Here is a 25,458-nt window from a genome sequence, read left to right on the forward strand (position 1 = left end):
ATGCTAAGCAAAGCAGAGCTGAACAGAGGGAACACAGTTAAAGCCATAAACACCTATGCATTCCCAGTGTTAACATACTCCTTCAGGATCATAGATTGGACTAACACTGAGCTGGAGGATATCATGAGAAAGACAAGGGCAATGATGACCAAGAGCCACAAACACCACCCAAAGTCAGCTGTGGAAAGACTTCAAATAGCTCGGAAAGAGGGAGGAAGGGGACCCAACAGACCGAGCAACAGAAAACAGCGAGAGCTAACCTGAAGGATTACTTCCAGAAAAACACAATAGCACTCTACCAGACCTTAAGGAAGATAGACAAGTGGCATACCCAACCCAACATAAGTGAGGAGTCCCCTCCAGCCCAGATGGCACAAACACAGCTAGAAAGATGGGAAAAGACGACACTCCAAGGCAGACACTACAATGACCTCCATCAAGGTCACATGGATAAATTGATTGGTTGATTACCAAGACCAGGTAATCAACACCAGAAACTATAGAAAATACATCCCTAAGGAGCCCAGAGTATCAGATGACACATGTCGACAATATAATCTGGCCTCAGAAACAATCCAACATATCACCGTGGAATAAAAGGTGATCATCCAGACTGAGTACACTCATAGACCTGACCAGGTAGCCAGGATAATACGTGAGAAACTTGCAAGGAAACACCAGTTGATCAAAGAAAGTGTACTGTATTACAAGTATGAACCCAAGGCAGCACTAGAGATCACAACCCACAAGCTGTGGGTTGGGGTCTTTAGTACTGCCATAATAACTGACAAGACAATCCCGCACAATAAACTGGACATAAACCTTGTCAACAAGAAGGAAAAGGCTACCTATCTTACTGACATAGTGGTGCAGAACACTGGCAACTTTGAGAAAAACGATGAGGAGAAAATCAGGACGTACAGTCGGTCCTCGTATAACATGTGTTTGCATTACACGAATTCGATCATACACGATTTATAAATAGGGGAACGTTATCTTATATAACATGAACCGAATTCGCTTATACACGATTCGCCTTTGTGTTTACAAGAAATGGCAGTCGAATGCGGAATTATCCCAACTGAACGCAACACGATAGGAACGAAGAAGATTCTGAAAATGTATTTATGTGTTTTATATCAGTGAAGGGGAAACACATTTCACCATAATAACGTAAAAAACAACACAATTCCAGCTATCGATATAATCGCAAATGCAATTAGATGGAGTTTACTACCAGTTTATAACAGATTCCACTAGCAGAAACGCAAATGGAAATTGTTTTTATTGTTTTATGGTAGTAACCCCCAGAAATGTGCTTTAGTAAAATGTGAGGTGTTAATAGTGGCCTTTACGGTGTTGTTTATTCAGTTGCTACACGCGCGCAGCTTTGTTTCTGTGTATCAAGCGTGCCACCTCGTTTGTAATTGTGCTTTATTCCCTAAAAATTAGTAAAATACTCAAAAGGTGTAAAAAGGAAGCGTTCCTGGCTAAGACACCACAGATTCAGAGAGGAAAAAAAAAAAAAAAAAAAAAAAAAGCAATATCGATAAACAGAGGCGGACTGGGTCAAAAATTCTTACCCGGGAAAATATGTAGTGGCCTCATACTACGGTTTATGGCCAAAATCACACCGGCCTCCGGCCCACCGTGGTTTCCCCCGTAAGGCTTATGGCCAGTCCGCTTCTGTCGATAAAGAAAAAATATGAAATTGTGAAACGCTTTGAGCGAAATGAAAGACCATGTGATATTGCATGTGCTACAGACCTAAATGAGGCAACACGGAGAATTACAAAGAATGCAGAGAAAATAAAAACCACTTTCATAGCAGGAACAACTCAAAGTGTAATTAAAATCCATTAGATTAAGACACAAAGAATTGGAAGAGATGGAATGGCTGTGATCTGTTGATAGAAAATCAAACAAAAAGCAAGTTTGCTTATGATAGAAGCAAAAGCATTAGCAATATTTTATTACGACTTACGTATTATAATTTATACTTACGTATTATAAAATACGTAAGTATTTTATTACGACTATTTTATTTAATATAATAAATTTTTTACGAATAAAATACGTATTTTATCCGTAAAAAATACTTTTTTAGTATTAAAAAATACTAAAAATACTTTATTATAATATAATATTATTTTTATTACGTATTTTAATCGTTATAAAATACGCAAGTATTTTATAACGATTAAAATTACCCGATTATTTATTGTGTTTGGTAATGTTTTGGTTCCAAATGTGTTCAATCTTGGGTGGTCGGCACCTAACCCTACTTTTCCCATAGGGCCTGTTGTTTATATTGCACGATTTTGCATTGCACGAGGGTTTCTAGGAACGCAACTATTGTGCTATACGAGGACAGACTGTACATGAACATAAGACTGAAGGTCAAAGAGATATGGCATATGCAACAAGTCATGATCATTGTGATCGTGACTTGATCATGATCATCATGATCATAGTGTAAACCACTAGTATGATGCCAAAGACCCTACATAACAGCCTAGCAGCAATAGGCTCCCAGAAAACACCTACAAGGAACTCCAGAAAGTCGTAATCCTGAACACCTGTAAGATAGTCAGAGTTCCTTGACCAACAGTAACACTAACACCAGACATAACCACCACCCTGTGTACTTGGTAGCAATACCCATCACGAGGCAGGAAGAAATAATATAAGAGCAACAATAATAATAATAAATTTACAATGCAGAAATGCTAATTGACTGTCAAAATAGAAATCAAAATTTTAATACTTAACCTGCACAGTGGGATCCCTTCTGCTATCCTGAACTGATATATCTCCATAGTCAACTCCATCCCCTTCATCCTCCTCTCCAGTAAGAGCTGTCAGAGTTTTGAACAGTGCAGAAAGTTGCTTTCCAATATTGGTATCAACATGTATGTCGACTCCTTCCATCTGCCACTGAACATTTAATATCCATTTTGCATTTCCTGGAATGTGGGGGGGGGGGGAGAAAAGAATTACTAGCCTTCTAGTTCAATTCAATTTTCAGTTGAATATGGTATTAATGATAACTGAAAAATCTGATCGTTATGCTTACACTACATGTGTCATTTTAAACTTCCATGGTGTTACTGGGAAATATCTCCTAGAATGTAATCTAACTTGCTTGGGCATATATGCAGGTGATACATAACATACCCTGGTTTGAAAAATTGCATTTTACAGAACTTTGTATTTTTTTATTTGGTAAATTGAACAGTGAATTTTAAAATTTTTTGAAAGGTCCCACCACCCCAAAAATGAAATAAAATTAAGCAGTAAAACACACAGTAGTGTATTCTTATTTATGGCACTTTAATAAAATGAAAATGGTATAAAATAGACTAAAAAGTAATTCTTAACAAAAAACATTACGAATGGAATAAACTAAATAAGCAGTGCATGCTCAGACAGTTGTGGGAGCATGCACATGAACATGAGAGTTCATGTTCAAATAGGAAAAGATTTCCAGGTCCACACATTGGCAGTTACATGCTATGGACCAGCTCCTGCAATTTTATGGCCTATCAAAATTGCAACCAGGCTTCCCTCTTAGGCCCATTGTCTTCTGTTGCAATTCACCGAGCTGTCAAAACACGTTGCCCATCTCCAACAGTGAGAAGTTCCTTCACCTCATCAAGCACCTTACAGTTCCTGAAGACAAGATCATGGCATCCTTTGATTTAGCTTCATACCAGTCTAACAGGCCGTCGTATGTGCCAGACAGCTTTTAGAGAATAACCCCAGCCTATCAGATAAAACATCTTTATCTACAGAAGATATCTGTGGCACCCTTAACCTGTGTTTATCAGGCAGCTGTCACATTTGGCGACTCAGTCTACAAAAAAATACACGGAATGGCTATGGGTGCCCCTGACAGCTCTGTCATCACCAACATCGCAATGGAGGAGTTAGAGGAATGCATATTTCTGAACCCACTGGTACCAATCATCATGTTGTGCAGGTATGTAGATGATATTTTCAGCAACATCCCCTGAGGTTCGGATGTACCGCTATTAGAATACCTCAACTCCCTATCCCCCTTCAACCAGTTCACTTTAAAATTAGAAGCAAACAAGACCCTTTCTTTCCTAGATGTTGTAGTGAGATGTGTGGGCTCTCATCTGGAAACCTTGGTATACTGGAAACTTTACTGATGTTCTGTGGAAAATTCACAAACTACAGGTCAGCGCATGCCCCTTGTCACATTTTATTAAAATGCCCTCTTTTTCTGAGCTGAAATTACTCAATTGGAGTAAGTCCAGCTTAGAAGAAGCCAGGCGCACCGCAGCTTCTAGGGTAAAAGCTGACCTCACCAACTGTGGTTACCCAACAAGTGCTCACTACAAGCACAAGAATTTGCAGCTCGCCTGAGGCTCTCGCCCCCTCATGACAGCGAAATGGTATCTACTGCTTATATCCCATATTACCCAGGCACCTCAGACCAAATTTTTAGGATCATACATGAGTACTGCGTGAAGTGCTTGCAATTTCCTGGTAGAAGTTTGCAATCTCTGGCCTCGAGAGAAAAAACACCCATCATCCCTCTCTCTGATGCAGCAGTACTGTATACCAGATCACTTGCCACGATTGTAGTAGCTGCTATGTGGGGCTGCTATGCTCCAAATGACTCCAGAACAGCCTCGCGGAACATCATAGTTCCATCCGCCTAGATGAATCTGTGCACTCAGCAATCGCAGAGCATTTGTGATTTGCAGCGCATTCAAATCAACATGACTTCAATCCCAGCTGTGACAGCGAGGTGATCAACCAACCTCGGCACCACTTTCACTGCCCATGGTTAGAGTCCCTAAACATATCCAGCTGTCACAAAGTTTTAAATCGCACTAAAGGTACAGGACTACACCCAATTTTGGAATCTGTTGTGTTAAAACACGACAAATGCTGGCAGTCATCCCATATACGTGCCGGGTAGCAACAACAATCACATGATTTGACATAGTAAATGATTGAACACTCTCACGTTCATGTGCACACTCTCACAGCCATCTGAGCATGCACTGCTTATTTAGTTTATTCTTCCATTCGTAATGTTTTATGTTATGTTTACATTTCTGTGTGTATGTACTTAGCTGAGGAAGCGGTTCGTTACCCCAAAAGCTTCTTTACCAGTTCGTTACCCTGAAAGCTTCTTTACCAGTTCGTTACCCCGAACGTTTCTTCATTTTGTTACCGTATCCATTGGTTCTATTGTATTCTTCTTCTTTTTTTAAAATAATTTGTATTTGATGTGGCATATCAGCAAAATAGGATATAATTTTGAGGGGTGCTGGGAAGAACTATCACGAAGACCAATTATACTTATGCACTGTAATATGCGTGGAACTCTGTCAGAAATTAAAATTCTTATTTTAAATATATCTGAAGAAAAACATGAGGATTTAAAAACAGCTCATAGATGATCACTCTCAAATAACATCTGAATAAGTATATAAAGAGCTTAGTCAGAAGTATAAAGGTGGTAAAAGATATATAGTGGCCATCTGAAAAGCAAGAACTTAGATAAAATATGATGAACTATTAAAATGGTATAGCAGTTCTCACAAAAGGAGTCACCCTCACAGAAAAGAATTTCTGAAATAACTAAATCCCCATGAAATGATGAGCAGGAACCACTTTTTGGCTCCTGCACAAACTAAACTGCTGGAATCTGATTACAAACTTAATCTGGTATAATTGCTTGTAAATTGTGTAGGTTTGGAATATCTCTTGACAGAATGAAAACAGCTGGGGTGGAGAGAATTACTGGTAAAGAATTCATCAAAACAATCCATAATTCTGCCTAAAAAAATGCATATGCCTTTTTTAAAATACACTTTGATTTTAGTCAATAGATCAACTACAGAATAATAAAAACGCCAGGGCAAAAGTGACAAAAGTTGATTACAAAATGCCAATTAACGTGAGCCAAGACAATACACTGATCACAATAATTCCATGAAAGACAATTCTATATATATATATATATATATATATATATATATATATATATATATATATATAAAACAAAAATGTGAACTTTTAATTGTGGTGTAAATAGTACACTAAGTGCACACGTTTTTTTATAGGTGAAACATGCATACTTTCTTATGGCTGTTGGGAAGAATAAGGGAGATGATACGGAATTTAGGGAGAAGTAGAAATTGGAATGGTGTGGCACTAAGGGCAAGTTACTGCTATGCATAAAGAGATGGTTGAGTGAGAGAAGACAAGAGAGTGGTTATTAATGGACTTCTCTTTGTGGACAACAAAGAGAAGTCCATTATTCGGATATTGCAACAAGATCTAGAAAAATTAAACAGATGGGCTGATGCTTAAAATTAGTAAAAGATGCACAGCATTCATTTGTAAAATACATGCTGTCAATTAATGTTTAATAGTTAACATACTTTTGAAATACTCATACAAAGGAGCTTCAGCAACCTCAATAAAAAAAAGAATGTGTCAGGTGAGTGTACTCAATACAAATCTAGCAAGAATAATTTCGTCTTTTCCTATCTTGCATGGACTAGAGGACCATGGCATAACTACAGGTTTAATTTGATAGTCTGTGTCCTGCATATAGTATAATGTTTGCCAGTGTTAACACTGTGTACAACAGATGACAGGTCCATAGTCTGAATATGAGACGAAAAGTTCATATCTACTCAGGACCAGAACTCGTTTAACTGCCTTATCTGCCAGTTCCTTCGTTTCCTCAATTCCAATATACAGCAGGCCCCCGTTATAATGCGATTCGCTATAACGCTGTTCTTATATTGTAACCCGTATCTGACTATAACGCTGTCACAAATCACTATAACGATCTTTTACAGATTGCATCTTTGGCATATCATTTCATTTGATGGAGTCGATAGCTTGAAAATGAATACCAAAACAGTATTAAAACATTTCCCATGCCGACTTGAGAAATTTTCCCACGCTCAGTGAAATTTCTCACACGCTAATTTAATTGCAATACAGTGACTTGTTACGTAGTTCCGAGATCAACATTTTAATAAATTATCAAGTATATTTCTTGTAATATTTGCGTTATATGCATTTATCCAAAGTCTAGTCATCACTCAGTACAGTATTAGACATTGTGCGTAATGGACAGTTTACTCAAACATTGTATCGTAATTAATGCAACCAACGCAGTTACATTTTCAAAGAGTTAATAATGGCTGATAAGAATGAAAAAGCAACAACATCTGGGTGCAGTACTATAAATGAAAGAAAAATACTGAATTTGAAAATTAAATTAGACATTTTGAAGCGAATCGATTTGGGTCAACGACAAGCGGATGTGTGCCATAATTTAGGACTTGCAAGTTTAACTGTAAGAACAATTATATAAAAAAAAATAAAGAATTAATTTTAGCAGCGGGAAAGATAGCTGTTCCACTGCAAGCAACTAGAGCTAGGCCAGCTATTAGGATTGAAATGGAAAGACTTTAACTAATTTTATTGAAAGTAATATCCAATGCAGAATTCAGTTAAGTTGAATCTTATAAAAAAAAAAAAAAGAGAGAGAGAGGAAGAGAAAAAGAGATTAGTCAATATGATTATCTGAAGAAAACTCACCTTAAAAAAAAAAAAAAAAAAAAATGTGGAACCATTTAAACCTGGTAAGGGCTGGTTGAATAGATTTAAAATCCAGGGAGAAGCCGCAAGTGCAGATCAAGGAGCCGAAACTTTCAAAAAAGAACTTAGTAACGAATGGGCCTGGAGTACTGGGGTCCATAGTTTAATATACACGTAAGTTAGTTATAAACCAGTTATACAAATATATTAACAAAAATCAGTAGCTTTCGGGACGCGTGTCCCTTTGTCAACTGACAAATTAAATACAAAATGAAATACAATACAACGAGCTGAGTGAGGCACGTTAATCATGTGTCATTGTTGTTGCGCGGACGTGTGCTGCTTTCTACGCCACTGATCATCCAGCAATAAAACGGTTGTCTCCAGGATGGGATGTAGATGTATGCCTTTCTGGCGATTTAATGCCTTTGGATTGTCTACTATGTTGAGTGACTCTATCCATAGGCGGTGGCGAGAGTGCCGTGAGTGGTCTACTATTTCAAAGTCGCGTTTGGGGTCAAGATCGTGGTTGGTGGCCCAAAAATGTTCCGCGACCGCGGACTGGTCAGTTTCGGCAAGCCGGATTACTCTGTCGTGTTCCGTGAGGCGATCCTGGAGACGCCTTGATGTTTCTCCTATGTAGCAACTGTTACAGTCTCTACAGGTGATGCGATATACCACATTGCTGCGTAAGACAGGTGTGACAGGGGTCTTCACGCTGGAGACAAGTGAACGTAGGTTCCTGCAGGGTAATTGCACACATTTGATGTTGTAACTTCTAAGGACCTTCGAGATCTGTCCTGACACGCCTGGATAATAGGGAATGTAGGCGGACGATATACCGACTTGGTTCGGTGGTCTTGGGTTGGATGTGAGTTCTTCTGCCTGTAATAGGCATCTGCTTAGTACATGGGATGGATAACCACATTTGGTTAGGTCCGCCTTCACACGGGAGATCTCGTTACGCCTAATTGTGTCAGTGCTGGAATGGCTCCAAGCCCTGGAGAATAGGGTGCGGGCAGTGGTTCTGAAACTGCACTGCTGGAATACCTCAACTCCCTATCTAATTTCATCAAGTTTACCATAGAATCAGAGGTGAACGGTACGCTCCAGTTCCTGGACGTCCTGGTGCATCACGTAGGCCCACATCTAGAGACCTCAGTATACCGCAAACCCATGTGGTGCAGTCAATTCACTAACTACAGGTCCGGCCACGCACCTAGCCATCACAATAGCACTGAACCAAGTCGGACGATACACCGAACCAAGTCGGTATATCGTCCGCCTACATTCTCTATTATCCAGGCGTGTCAGGACGGATCTCGAAGGTCCTTAGAAGTCACAACATCAAATGTGTGCAATTACCCTGCAGGAACCTACGTTCACTTGTCTCCAGCGTGAAGACCCCTGTCACACCTGTCTTACGCAGCAATGTGGTATATCGCATCACCTGTAGAGACTGTAACAGTTGCTACATAGGAGAAACATCAAGGCGTCTCCAGGATCGCCTCACGGAACACGACAGAGTAATCCGGCTTGCCGAAACTGACCAGTCCGCGGTCGCGGAACATTTTTGGGCCACCAACCACGATCTTGACCCCAAACGCGACTTTGAAATAGTAGACCACTCACGGCACTCTCGCCACCGCCTATGGATAGAGTCACTCAACATAGTAAACAATCCAAAGGCATTAAATCGCCAGAAAGGCATACGTCTACATCCCATCCTGGAGACAACCGTTTTATTGCTGGATGATCAGTGGCGTAGAAAACAGCACACGTCCGCGCAACAACAATGACACATGATTAACGTGCCTCACTCAGCTCGTTGTATTGTATTTAATTTTGTATTTAATTTGTCAGTTGACAAAGGGACACGCGTCCCAAAAGCTACTGATTTTTGTTAATATATTTGTATAACTGGTTTATAACTAACTTACATGTATATTAAAAAAGAACTTGTTAAAATTATTGAAGAGGGGTATTATGTGTTATACTTCTCAACAAGTTTTTAACATAGATGAAGCAGGACTTTTGTGGAAACGAATGCCTAAAAGAAGTTTCATATTGAAAGAAGAAAAAAACATGCCAGGTTTCAAAGCGGCGAAGGATCGGTTGACTTTATTGTTGGGTGGTAACGCTGCGGAGGATTTAAAATTAATACCCCTTTTAGTTTATTTGGAAGAGGGCCAAAGTTCAACCCAAAATCGACACATTTTTCATGATTAAATTCATCAATTAAATTAAATCAATTAAAATCAATTTAGATCAATTAAATTCATGATTTTAATTGGAATTTTAAGTTTAATTTTGATACGCAAGTAGTTACCACATAATTATATACGTATGTAATGCAGAATATTTTATATGTACAAATATTTGAATATTAAATATTTTGACTGATATTTGTACATCTTTTCACTACTGTTTATTATTGATTAGGAAATATCCTATGGCACCAACCGCAACTCACAAATACATATGTTACCTTATGGGAATGCGGTGCTTGCTTAGCGCGGATTCACTTAGCGCTCTGTTTTTCCGGAACGAATTATCAGCATTAAGAGGGGGTCACCTGTATCTAGGAATCCAACAAAACCGAATATTTGATCCTCATTGTAGAATGAAGCACAGCATTTTACAGACTCAGTATAGAATTGAATTAGTGCTATCACTATGTACCCATCACAGCCTGTAAGATACTCATGATGGAGTCAATAAATCATACACAGGATATTCAATAGTTTTGAATGTGACTTATCACAAGTTCAACTGCAGGTATCTATGCAGTATAAACTGCCCCTTGGAAAGACACTCAGCGGTGTCTTTCCAAAGGGATCTGACTTGATATGATGTTGTTCAGGAAAACTGCTGTGGATCCTACAGATGATTAAGATTTTGAACCATCAGTGTAAACAGGTAAGAAGTCAGAGAACTGAATTCAATGGACAGCATGTAGTTGCATATTGTAGCATATCACTAGTGGCATATTTCCCTTTCTCCAACTCTGAATGGGCGCCTCCGTAGCCAGGTGGGAAGGAGCAGCAGTGCATAGCACATGCTTCTTGTTTAGACTGGGGTTCGAGCCCATCACCACCAAATACGGAGGATGTGTAAAGGTCAGGGAATGACCACCACATATCCCGGAGCAATATGGCCTTAGTTGCTAATGCTCCTAAAAACCAAATAATTAACTAACCAACTCTGAATGGAAACGTCAAACTGGAGAATGCATATTCCATAGATGGAAAGGCTGTGTAGATGAGAGAGAATGTCACCATGGTAAAATTTTAAAGAAGCTCTTCGACTCAAATGCCAAAAGGTAGGTGAACTGTAGAATCATCAAAAAAAAAAACCATAAAGATTTTCCTAGCTTGCACCAAAGTACAAATAACTTATTTTCTTTTCCTGGTTTCTCATTTTTTTCTTCTATTTTCTTATTAAAAAGAATGAAAATACTGCAGGTTGAACTCGACTCCCTGTTTTCGACTGATAGCCAAAGCTCTCAACATTTTTATGAGAAAGGATTCTTGGAATTTCATTCTGTTGTATAGCCTATCTGTAGAAAGGATCATTTTTGTGTTCTTGAAATCCAAAGTGTCACCACACTGGAAAGCATGGAGGGCTGTGTCGGACTTTAGAACTCTTACATATTGTATATCTTTTCTGTGCTCTTGGATTCTGCATTGTAGATGTCTGTATGATTCTCCTATATATGTGCCTCCACACCTACAATGTATTTTATAGATAGGACTTCTAGGATTGTCGTGGTTGCTGGACTGTTGTTTTACAATCTGCCTGATGGAGGCTGAACTTTTGAAAAAAAGGGAACAAACCAAATTTCTTGTCTTCTTTAGCTATTTAGTGCTGACTGATAGCATGTACGGTATACATATGGAGGTTTTTCTATCCTTGCTGGGTTGGACAGTGTGATGGCCTTAGCGGTGTCTTTTATGGCTTTGTTGATAACATGTTCAGGAAATCCATTCTTCATGGCAAGTCTGGTTATTGTTTGTAGTTGTCTTGTAGATTATCTTCTTTACAAATTCTGAACTCTTAGGATGAAGGGCTTTAGAATGCAGATTTTTGTTGAGAAAGGATGGCAGGATTTGTAGTTTAGTATGATTCCAATATCAGTGGGCTACCTATAAACTTTCATATGTAGTTCTGTGGGTTTTCTTGTGAACAGGATATCCAGGAAAGGAAGGTTGCTGTTGTTTCTATTTCCATTTTGAATTTGATTTTTTGGTGGTTACTGACAGCCTCAAAGAATTTAGGTAGGTTTTCTGTACCATGGTTCCAGACAGCTATAATGTTATCGATACCTGCTCCAGAATTTAGGTTTATTCGGTTGGTTTTCCAAGAATTTTTCAAATTTTGTCATAAAAATTTCCACCACGATAGGAGTGGGGGCATTTCCCATGCTGAGGCCAGAAATCTGCGTATAGAATCCCCCGTTGAATGTGAAGTACAGTTTTCTATGGAAAAATCTATGAGATCTATTATTTCAGTGGTAGGTGGGAGTCTAGGGTATCCCAGAAGAATATTGCTGTCTATTGCTCGAAGGAGACATGCTTTGGCTTCTTCTAAGAGTATGGTAGTCTGATGGTGGGTATGGGTAAGAAACCTGAAACGTTACCTTAATGTATAGTAGTTTAGGCAAATAGCTCAATAAACTATATTATTAATTTCACGTGGTATTAAATATAGTAGATAATCTTAATAGAAAACAACCACGTAATGTCCTTCTCTAACTACAACAGGAGACTACAACAAGGTTATACAGACAAACATTTCTGAGAACACCATTCAGCTGACACTCTTGCAGATAATCTACAGAGTAGGAACCCAGTTCATGTGTCCATGCTGACCTACTGTCATCGACACCTCTGCCTGCAGTGGGCATGGGAACACTGTTCCTGGACAATATATGACTGAAAAAAGAGTCACCATGTCTGAGAATCAAGGTTCCAGCTCCATAGTGCCAATGGACAGGTGTGTATTTGATGGCGAGAAGGTGATCAGCTGTAATGAGACTGTATAATTGGGCAAAAATAATTGGTCACCAAATTCTCCCGACATCAATCCCATCAAACATTTTGGGATGAAGTAGAACACAGCATTTGGCAGTCCATGCTAGTGATGCACGCTACTGCCTAACTCCAACATGTCCTTCTGTCCAGCTAGTCCAGATACCTAATAGCACTTTCCATGATCTCATGAAGTCAATGCCATGTCAAAGCGGCTATCACAGCAAAAAGTTAGCCCAACATTCTATGAGGTACGTGGTTATAATGTTTGCCATAATGGTTTAATGTTGGCTCATGAGTGTATAACCAACTATGATGGAGTTTAGGTGATGTTGAGGAGTTAAAGGTAAGGATGATGTTTCTTGTCTCGGTCTCTCCTGTTAACGTGGATGAAAACCTGGTTTCATTCATAGATGCAGCTATTTCAATTAATGATGAGCATAATCAAGAAGACATAATTGATTATTTCTGTTATAGCAAATCAAACTTTGATTATTTTGATTATCATATTTCAGTCAAATAATTCATTCAATTATGGAAAATCATTTGATTATGCCCATAACTAGTTTCAACCAGTCATACACATGGCACATCATACACACCTGATGGGCACATTCATGTACATTGCCATGCAATACCACACGTCGCAGAGGTTTGAATATCCATGGCTCTGTCCCACCTTAAGGCCCAACATAACCGAGTGGTCAACTGCCAGGGTGCCACCTTGTTTCAAAACCGCTTGAGTGTATAGTTAATGATTACCTTTTCATTTATAATTCATATTCATTGATCCCTGAACATGTAAACCACTGGCCTGTGGCAGTAACAGGTAGGTTGCAACATAAACTGTATTTTGTATCTTATTATTATTGTCGCAATAAAGATTCTTCTTCTTACGAATTTTATGCTGGGGAATACTTTTTGAAATTGGCAGTGTGGTTGAGCTACCACCTAAAATAACCCAAATGGCAGGGACCCTTAGCATTAATCACCTTCTGGCAGCCATTCTTGAGAGCAGACTGGTTTTCTCTGTAAATATGACAACATATGTCAGAACCCAACTTCTGTGAGTACTGTAACTGGAGAATTCTTGTCTGAAGCCTCAAATCCAACCTAGTCTTGGTACCCATATCTAACAGACTCAGACTGTTGGATAGGTTTCTTCCCACACAAATATTGGAATACATACGGTTGCTAGATGGAGATCTCCATAAGTGTGCTGTGGACAAAAGTATAGGAAAAGCCTGCTCCTGAGGGGACCCATCAACATCATATGAATGTCAGTGTTTATTCCATCTGCATGGTCTTCCTGAGGTGTTAACCACTAATTTTCTCTATTCATGGCTGCCTGTATTCTGCCACTTGTCCAAGGATGATTGACCTGAGAAAGGATCCATAATTTTCTGCCCTTTGATGAGGTTGTGTTTGGGTCCCATAACAGGAACAAAGTGATAGTAACCAACTATAAACTTATTGCTCTGGACATTTTTCATACTTTTTTTTTTTTTTTTGTCAACCCACAAAACAGGAAAACTGAATCCAAGATACATGCAAATTGGAGATGTTAATGCTGTGATATCTTAATTGTTCTTTGCTTATTCAGAACTGACATATGTTTCTCAAGCGCACAAGTCCTATCACATTATTAATTTTACTCTATTTGGAACCCGTATTATTTTATTTTATCATAGTTTTATCTATGTTTGCAAAACAAAACATGCCAGATTTCTGTGATGTGGCCTGTGGAAACTCAGAAAGGGGATCTTAATTGTTGAGGGGGTCCAGCTCCAGTACACCACTTTGACCCCTGCTTAAAAACATGGTAGGTCCTGGGATGGCTCACTCTGATTCAATCAGCTAGTGGGTTCATCTGAAAAGTTGAGCCATGTTGATGCCATGCTTTATCCCAATGGTCTGAGAGACAAGATTCATGTTGATGGTAGTGTGGGTATGGTAGCCAATGATACATGTGGAACGCAGGCAATAAAGAAAACTAAAATTCACATGAATCCTGAGGACATAAAGAATAACGTAACTGCCAAACTGAAAATCACTGCTTTGCAAGTCTTTGCTATCTCTTTTCAGAAACATTTAGAATGCTATAATAAGTGTATTCAATCATGTGATGATTACATTGAATAAAAATAAAACCATTTTTGAGCTCCACTTTTTATTCTCTTAATTGCACCAGTCCAGGAACTTTATTGCCATACCTTGTATGTATTTCTAAAAATTTTGCTGTTAATAACATGTAATATAATAATAATATTATATTCCCTCCTGTTTATACTCCCCAACGTACCAGTGTGTGTGAGAATGAGCTGCACATCACATCACTTTTCTCCACACACAGGCTCATATTCATTTGATGTAAAATCGTTGCCATCTGCTTGCCGCAATGTATAATATTGTATGAAGCCTCAATCCCCTCAGACAATAATGATTGTCTTATATAATAATTTACTACTAATGTTTAACCATCATTCTCAAATAAATAAAATAGTTCAAACTTACCACTTCCTTGAGGAGCAATTGTGCGAGAGCATATTTCATAAGTACCCTCTGATACCACACATAAATTCATAATGCTATTATCACCAGGATCTGGTTTCCAATCATCCAAGGAAGTCTCAAAATCATCAGCAAATCTGATGCACAAACCTGAAATAAAACAAAGCAATCTTTTACCATTTAATAATTTATAGCAGTAATTCATAACTATTTTAAAATATATCTTCTGCATGATACACTTGTAAAAATTAAAGTTAAAGGTATAGTCAAGTTTATGCACCACATTATTACACATTTCCGACTTTTGCTCCCATCCAAGAGCAATTTTTATATAACTCTAAAAATACATCTAATACATAATATATATTATAAGCCAAAATATGTGCAAAAGTATAATCTGAATTTTTGTGCACTTAATAATTTCATAAACTTGAAAATCAAAGAGACAAAGTTTTTTTGTTTATAGTTTATGTTTATGGGTTTTTTTTTCCTCCCAACATAATTAAAGTTTTGTTTCTTTAGATAACAGATGTAAAAACAGACAATTTTTAAATTTTCATTAAAAAAATTACTTTCAATAAGCATTCATCAATAAAAGATCAAGCACTGGTATACTCCAAGAAGAATTTAAAAAAATCTAAAAACTTTTTCAGAAACAGAAAATAAAATTGTAGTCTGTCCAGCCCTGTGTCACCAGTTTGGTGATACCACTGCTGCTGGATTAATGTGTTAATGAGCAATTTCATGATATCAATATAGTTTTGAAAGTGGAAAATGTGTAATGGAAAAGTGAAAAATTAACAGTAATTCTTTTGAATACATATAAATAAAAAAAATAAGTAAATAAATAAATAAATTGTTTGCAAAAATCTAGTGAACCCTACCTGTGAAACGTGCTTTGCTCACAAGAGAACCACAGGAACAAGCTGAAATGCGGGTATTTTCCAGTGTCACAACTACTGCAGCTTTTAATTCAGTATCATACACTTTACTACTTCCAATACTCTGTTAAAATAAAAATACTGCATAACTCAGTAAAACTCATTAAACTCTAAAATTAAAAATACTGCTGAACTCAGTAAGCAAAATATGAAACAAAAGCTAGTTTAGTAAATGCAAAAGAATTTATGACCTGTTTTCAGGTTAATTGTTTTACATTTATTAAACTTTGCTTCCTTTGTGTGGAAATCATGTGGAGTACTATTTAAAATTTGCCAGTCTTTCCATTACACACTGGGCAATTCAAAAATGGATTTCAAAAGGATATTCTCAAATACTATTATCATAAGCTTTGAGATAATAATACTTTGTGCATTCTATCTACAGTATTCTAAGGATATTCTCAATAGAAATATAAACTAAAAAGTTTAGAAGTCATTTTTGGATAAACAGTGTTGCAATTGAGTTATATCAGCCCAAACCTTTGTGGCATTGTTTCTACTCAGCAATAAACAAGACAAAAGTAAATAGCAAAAATAAACAATATAAGCATTGTTCAAAACATACAATTCAATTAAGTACAGAAATATTTCCATCATCTTGTACAATTCAAAACAATCCACTTGGAGTGTGATGCCATTTATATATTTGTTTTAAATGATTAATCAGCCAAAAAACAAGATAGATGGAGACATAACAAAATTGTTCTGCAGACCAATGGTGCAACTACAGAAGATGTATGAATACAGTTTAAAATGTCTTTGCCTAAAATGTCTATTCATGAATGCAATTTCAAAGTCTGACAGCAAAAAATTAATTCAGGGAGTAAGAAAACTCCCAGAGTTATTGTATCACAGATTAATTTATACTTGACTTGTCATAGTGCTCAGTGTCCACTGACAATTTGCATTCTCTGCACTTTCTCTTCTGCTACTAACTTCATCAGTTCACCTCTTTTTATACATAGCTAAAAGCAAATAGCGTTTGCTATTTAGTGCATCAACCTCATATTGTGAAGACAATTTACCATGAGAGTTGCCTTAGTATTTCACTACTCTAAATAAAAGGCATTGCTGCAACAGAGAAGTATATTGCTTTTTATTTAAAGTGTATGCCACTACCCAGACTTAGATTTCAACTCTCTCATCAGTGGGCAAGTAGATATTGTAAGATTACTGCCACCCAGTGGTTCTTTTATCTGAAAATTCAGGCCAATCTCCAGAAAGCTGCATACTGGATAATTAATAATATGCACACTCCTGCTGAGCATCTTATCGTTGAAGACTTCAATCTACCACCCCATCTCTCACACTAACAGAAAATGCTGATCTGGATGGTTCTCCCATTAAAGGTTTAGATAATTAATGACCAAGCTACAAGAGGATAGAATGCCTTGACCTTATTCTTTCTTTGCAGGTTACAACAACTGGATTGTGAGCCAGAAATATGCTTCAATTTCAATCATACACCAATCTCACTAGTAGTAAAATTCCTTGCTCCTGATCATGTCTCAGATGCTGTCAAAAGAGTAAAAATTACTTCTCCTAACTTATACGATATCAACAAGTGCAGTGTCCTTATACAATATCATCAAGTCCTTGGGACAGTATCCTGTACCGTAATCCTGACCTAGCTGTCACCTTAATGACACGCTGGCTAAACTCTATTGCCACATCTGTTGCATCGAAAACTATGTGAATCTATAAAAGAACAAAAGCATGGTGGTCTCCTCTCACTACTTGCTTCAACCACAAATAAACTATCCATGACCACACTGTTCACTCTAAAGCCAGAGCTGAATTTAATAGAAGTAAGGCCAGTGCAATTAAATATCACTTTCAGCACACTCTTCAAAGAGGAAAATGGGTGAACAACAATCAAATCAGCTCTCCTCTCATTTCAATCCCACAGATTGGCTTGATCTGATCACGAGGTTCTTGGACCAGAAAACACGTGTCATCAATATCACTGACTTTCATTCACCAACTGATGCCCTAGCACAGGGGTCGGCAACCTTTTTGAGCGAAGAGACATTTTTGATCTAATTAAAAAAAAAAGAGAGAATCCAAACATCCACACTTCAGCTCAAGTTGGGGGGAAAAAGTTTTTTAAGAATATATATATTTTGAAATATTATTTATTAATAATATTTCTAATTAATGTGACTTTTGCTGCTGAACTTCTTGAGTGAGTCTCTCAACATCAGGGAAGTACGCTGCAATTTTGATCTTTAAGTAAGCTGAGAGACTTGCATTGTTCAAACGGTTTCTTGATATATTTTTAATATAGTTCATGTTCGAAAATATTGCCCACAGAAATTCATCAAACCAAAAACTGATGGAAGTCCAAACGCAAATATTTTCAAATTTATGTAGGTGTCCTATAAGCTATACCACGCATCGAACACAATTTGGTCTTACTTTTTCAATTCATCTATTGGCATCTGTTTATGTAGAATTCCAAGGGCAGCCTTTTGCCTCTCCAAATCCTCAATTTCAGTTTTAGGGCATTTTAGTCTTGCACTCCACATTGTCCTTGATTTTTAAGTCCTCTAACTCCATTTCAAACTTTGCTTCATGTGGGCTAAAAGAGTCGTAGTTACATGCTCAAAGAGCTGCAGGTTGCCGACCCCTGCCATAGCAGATGCCACTATCTCTAGGCGACAGCTGATTAAAGCTATTATTATTAAATTTTTAGCTAGAGCTATGCTTTTATGGTACTCACCTCTTAATCCATGTTGTTGAAGATATCAAATAAAGAAAATCAAAAGCTCTAGCTAAAAATTTAATGACAAAAACAATGGTACTATAAGTCCTAGAAGTCTCTCCTGTTAACAAGCACAGACCAGGCTGAGAAAAATTCTACCTTGATGCTCTTCACCTGAAAATGGCTAAACGTAGATGGCAAGCAAAGCAGCACCTCTTTTATGTCAAGGATATTAACTTCACGAGGAAGTATATCACAAAAGTTGTCCATCAGCAGTCTTGTATAGAGCAGAAACATGCACTTCGGCAGTTAACAACACAGAAACCAGCATGTGCTTCTGAATACTGGCTGCTCATAAACATCCACGGTGCCACAGCTCAATCTTTGAAAGAAGACTCACTGCCACAGTAAATATGCTCATAGGACATATTTCAGCTCCTAGTTTGTAAGATATTGTTCTCTGGAGGATCCCTACTGAGTACTACTCTTTGGGCGACTCCGTTCCTAACCACCAATAGAAACAGGTTGCACATGGTTGATAGATTTCTACCTGAGCAAAAATGCTGTAAACTGCACAGTCACTAGATGTGGACCTTCTTAAATTTGTTACCAACAAGAAATAATTGACCTGTTCTTTTGTGCTAATTTAGCCAGCTCCATAAATTTTAAGCCAAATTGTAAAAAATGTAACTGAATGATCTCTAGTAACTTGCTAAATTTGTTAATACAGTATTCCCTGTTAAGAGTGTATTAATGAGAATATAGTTTCAATTTTCCTAACCAACTCTGCACTAACTTACTTTTTACTAACCCTATTAACACCTGATGGGGAGGATGCTGGATATTTTAATGTCGGTTCCCTCATTGCCAGTGAATTCTTCACTATGTAAATCCATTGACCATCTTTTCAGGCTGTGGAGGGAACTTTGCCTTTATATATATATAAAGGCAAAGTACACACGCACGCACGCACGCACGCACACACACGCGCGCGCGCACACACACACACACACACACACACACACACACACACACACACACACACACACACACACACACACACACACACACACACACACACACACACACACTTTGTTTGTTGTATGTATATTCTTGACACCAAAAATTTATTTATTTATTTATTTTGCTCTTTTGCTGGAAGAAACTCTTTGCAGCACAATGGGTTGCTGGAAGACAGGGTGTAATATTGCAGCCATCCCCAAAGTCTTAAATGAGAAGTCACAAGTTAAGAATATAGCATGCCAGGGTAGAAGGAATTGCTAAGGTTATTTAGCAAAGTTCTCTACCATCATGTTTAGCTCACTTAAGAGCCCTTGGATCTGAATACCAAAGGATCAGTTGGCAGTCCAATTAGTATTGCGCAGCTCTTTCCATTGTGGATCAGAAATTGATGTCCATACAGGGTGGTCAAGAAGGGATTTCATTTTAAAAACATACTGTAATTACAACTGCTTATGAAAAAAGAAAAAAAAAAAAGAAGAAGACCCTAGGTTTTGGTGACATTCTTTATTGTGAACAGTCTATTCTGTTGCTGCTATCATATCAATGTGGTTTTTAGGAAATTGTTACAAATACACATTACACCTGAATGGGCTCTTCTTCATCGACTCCTAACAGCAAAGTGTGAAAGCTATTCTCTATCATAACGGGAACTTAAAGACATACATCCTTGTTTCCCACTCTGTTCATCTAAAGGGGAAATTAACATGAACAAATTCAATACAGCACTCATCAATGGAATATCTGTGATGACCTTAAGGTCATTGGCATGTTAATGGGCATATGAGGAAGGAGGGTTCAAAAAAACTATCGTTTTTCCTATGCCTATAGAGGGCCATTCTACGGCAGACCATTACATTAGACACCATTGGCCTTGAAAAGCAAATATGAGCCAGGAACAAGTAGTGTGTGTTCCATTAGTGGATCCAATGAAGATTTTCCATCTCTTCACATAACAGTTCTCTAAAACCAAGCAGTAAGGTGAATTCAAGAATATGCCATTACTTTAATGAGAAATTTCCAGTACCGCAAAAGGGAAAGAAGGAATCTTCGTTAGCTGAAATCGCAGAGCTTCAACAAGATGAATCATCACTCACTTAGCATGGCGAGTGACAAATGTGGAAAATGATTTCATCAAGACATTAAGTCAATGGAAAATCACTACCAATGTTTTTGGAATGAAAGTATATTGGCAGACTACTGCTGAATGTTGTGCTGTGACATTCTGGACAAAGTGTACCAAAGGAAATCATCTGCACAACATTTTTAAATTGTACATACTTATTTTACTATAGTGTAATGTATTATTTTAACTATGGGTATGAAACTTATTGGGTTTAAACTGATAAAAGTGGCAAAAATCTAATTGTATACTAACCAATCTCACTGTAATTAAATTGTCTTTATTAGCATGTTCACTGCCACCTAAATGTTAGAGAACTCATTCATGTGCCATAATTTACACAACGTTGAAAAAAACATCAACATTCCAATAACCCAGCATTCTGAGACTTTGTACATAATGGTTGAAACTTAAAAGTGTGGAATTCATTACTAAAGCAAATACTCACTTTTGTGCTGAGCTGTAAATTAGAACAAATCTTAATAAAATTTTATAAATAGTTTATTCATGTATATAATCAACTATTCATTATATATAATCAATACAAGCAAAAAAACAAATAAAACTGTACCAAGTCTATAAACAAAAGCCAAGCATTACTGCAAAGCATACAATCAACTACTCCATATTTCATGTGCTCAGTTACTTAGCTTTTCCTATGCCTTTCATTTATGGCTTATTAGTTGATCACTTAAGATTGACCACTCAAGCACATTATGGCACACTTCTTGGCTGCATTTTGAATGCAGTCATGCACAATTTGACCCTTTGACACTTGCTCATTTGACCCTTTGAGCCACTTCTGTGATTAGGAGAGATCTGAATCCAAAGGTACTCTTTATAATAGCTAAAGTTAATTAGCTAAACAGTTAATTCTAACCACTTACCAGCACCAAATGCTTTTGTAACAGCTGACTGCTGGCAATTACATGAACTTTATACTAAAACAAACTGATTGTATTATTCTGTTTTAGGGAACTGGTATTAATACATAAAATAAGGAGAATTAACTGACTATTTACAAGATCCAAAGTCAGAACTCTAGGTACAGGCCCTCCTCGATTTTTCATGTATAAAGATATATAAGTAAATGTGTTTAGTACTTAAGACCAACTTTGGTCTTAAAGATACTAAATACATGTACAGTACAACTCACCCAGATTATAACTCCCGACAAACTTCACCAGGCCATATGTATGGTGTTGTTTACAGCATTTTACAATTTGTAACCAAGTTAAATGAGGCTGAAAAAACCCACAATGAATAATAATGTAGAGTACAATATTCATTAAAAAGTAATTTAATCTAATACCCATAAATAGTACTGTTTAGCATATAAATAATATACACAGGGTGTCCCAAAAAGGTATATCCAATTTTAAATGTTTGTAACAAATGTAATTTTAATGATAGAAACACAAAACCTGCACTAAATGTGAGAAAAACAGTTGACGTTTTTACTGACATTCAACATGTGCACCACTTGTCACACGAACAATATCTAATCGGTAATAAAGTTCATCCCATGTTTTTTCAAGGATGTCATGCTTAATCATGGTAATTGCATTTGTAATCCTGCATTTTAAGTCTGCGATGTCTGCAACAGGGGTCTTGTAGACTGTGTCTTTGATGAATCCCCATAAGAAGAAATCACAAGGGGTTAAATCTAGTGAACGTGGTGGCCACGCAATGGGACCATTATGCCCAATCCAATGGCCAGGAAATGTCGTCAAGAGACCTCCTCACACTCAAAGCCCAATGTGGTGGCACTCCATCCTGTTGGAAAATAACCCTATTTGGCAGTTCATCCAATTGAGGATACACATAAAGTTCAAGCATGTCCTGGTAATTATCCGCTCTCATAGTCACTTCTTGAAAGAAAAAGGGTCCATAACATGATCAGCCATGATGCCACACCACACATTCACCTTTGGGCTATCTCACTGATACTCCTGCACGTAGTGTGGGTTTTCAGTCACCCAAATTCTGACATTTTTCTTATTCACCTTTCCCGAAACACGAAATGTGCACTTGTCTGTGAAACAAATCCATGTTCTTACACGTTCATCTTGTTCCATTTTCTCCAACATGTTCGCATTGCTTATTTAAAATTGGTTACACCTTTTTGTTCCTGTGACAAGTGGAGCACATGCTGAATGTCAGTAAAAACTTCAACTGTTTTTCTCCATTTAGCACAGGTTTTGTGTTTCTATCATTAAAATTACATTTGTTACAAACATTTAAAATTGGTTACACCTTTTTGGGACACCCTGTATAATATACGTGGTTTTTTTTTTGCTTTTTGGTTTGTAAAATTTAAAACAGTAAAAAAGAGAGAAGCAATCAATTACACGTACAAATTTTAATGATACGTGCAAGTGAGATACAAAGTACAAGTTTAAGAAGCTTAAAAAATAGAAATAAAGAGAAGATTCTGAAAATTTATTTATGTTTTTTATAAGATTGAAGATGTCAATAAAGGGGAAACACATTTTACCATAAGGTAAAAACTCACAGAATTCCAGCTACCGGTATTAATGAAAATGCAGTAAAATCAAGTTTAACCCATTTATAATAGATTGCATTAACAGAAAAGCTCAATAAACTGAAAACTGCAAATTATTTTTACTGTTTTATGGTAGTGACCGCCAGAAATGTGCTTTAGAAAAATATCAAGAAGGCATTCAAAATTGATTATTATAACCAAACATAGCAATAAATGGTGTGGGAGTAGGATTTTTTTAGGACATATTGCTCCATTTATACTGTCAGTAAATTGTGTGTTCCATGGTCAATTTTCTGTTTGCTGGACAAAAAACATGAGTTTCTGGGACAATAACCGGTGAAAGTGTAGTTCATTTTAATGGTTTGGATTGGGTTTTTGAAATTTGATTCTATAAAGAAGCTGATTCTAGTGATCATGTTAACCAGTGCCTACTTATTTCAGGGATTATGATTGTCTCCAACCAGACCACGCAGTCCCTCCTCTCAGCCAGTAGCAGCAGTTGTAAACATGTTGGCAGCATGTTTTGTTTTTGCATCCTTTAGTTAAGTCATTTTGTGTTGTGCTTATTTGTCATAAGTTTATATAAAACTAATATAATTTCCATTATGAAAATGATCTTTTAGAGAGAAAAATAGCTTAGTTATTCGCAAATATTTCAACTTTTCCGAGGTCGTGGAACAAATTACCAAAAAAAAACGATCTGTTATTGTGTTCGCATTATGATATTTTCATGATATAATGGTGTTTCTGGAATGGATTAATACTGTAAAGCAGGGATCCACTGTACATGGCAGCTGATTTTCAAGAAAAGTGTTGATATATTTTCGATATACAGTATTTTTATTAATTTTGAGATGCTTTGTGCTCTATACGTATCTATGAGTCACACGTAAGTCCTTTGTTAAATGTGCATAAGTAGAGGAGTGCCTGTACACATCCATTGCTTTCTCATAAATAATTTTTTCTATAGGAATGACTTTAAGAATTCCTAGTACCATCTTAATAGTTGGTTGCATGAGTTTAACTAACTGTCATGTGATTCATAATGACAGTCCATGTCTGCATGCTTTTAAAAACAGCAATTCCTATTTTATGGTATTCCAATTATTCCAATATTTATTCCATTATGGGATGCACTGTGTATATTACAATATCATACATTATTCAATTATTCATTTATTATAAACAAATTTCATAAATATTGAATGAATAAAACAAATCCATTAATAAGTTTAAGGAGAAATGGTTATATAAAACAAATAAAAGAGACCTACCCCAGTGTGTAAATTAAGAGGAAGACATATACCCATATCATCAACAGTCAGTTGCAGAAAGAGAGTTCCTAAAGCTTGAGTACTGAGTTGGGAAATCTGTGGAACCTTTTCAAACACTTGTTGGGTAGCTGTTAATACCTGAAAGAAATTATAATATTACAGAATAATATTATAATTTATGTGAAATACTGTGTGAAATGCTTGAAAAGTCCTTTTAAAAATGTTAAGTTAATAATAATAATAATCACAGAAAGCTGGATAAGTTATTTAATTAAAATTCTACTGATCACTGACCTCAAAGATAAAGTGTTATTCTAAAATAAAAAAAATAATAATAAATAAAAAAAAATACTGGCTTTATTACATATGAGGTAATTCCTGGACTGGTGTAATAAAAAGAACACAATGCGAAGGAGCTCAAAAATGATTTTATTTTTATTCAAAGTAATCACCACCTGACTGAATGCACTTCATCACAACATTCAGAAAGTTTCTGAAAAGAGCAAGTGAAAGCATCTAAAGAGATGTTCAGTTCGGCAAATACATTTTTCTTTATGTCCTCAACATCCTGAAATCTCTTTACTTTAAGGGCAGTTTTTACCTTGGGAAAGCAGAAGAATTCCACTGGTGCTAGGTTGGAAAACATGATTAGCATCATCATCATGATTCTGAACTTCTGTAAATGAAACTTTTTTGGGCCCAGGGGATGACTTTAAAGTCCACTGCAATGCTCTGATGCTTCAT

At 36.9% G+C, this 25,458-nt stretch overlaps 1 protein-coding gene across 1 annotated transcript in view; it reads right to left on the reverse strand.

Annotated features, from left to right (window-relative positions):
* Positions 1-25,458, reverse strand: part of tweek (transmembrane protein KIAA1109 homolog tweek) — an 806,203-nt gene that overhangs the window by 291,387 nt on the left and 489,358 nt on the right. Inside the window, 4 exon segments of the mRNA XM_090388226.1 lie at positions 2,773-2,966; positions 15,150-15,296; positions 16,031-16,151; positions 24,715-24,852. Of these exon segments, the coding sequence (XP_090244352.1) occupies positions 2,773-2,966; positions 15,150-15,296; positions 16,031-16,151; positions 24,715-24,852 (600 nt within the window).

Source organism: Mastigoproctus giganteus, chromosome 2 (genome assembly GCF_048544385.1).
Source record: "Mastigoproctus giganteus isolate SK-2022 chromosome 2, ASM4854438v1, whole genome shotgun sequence".
Lineage (NCBI taxonomy): Eukaryota > Metazoa > Arthropoda > Arachnida > Uropygi > Thelyphonidae > Mastigoproctus > Mastigoproctus giganteus.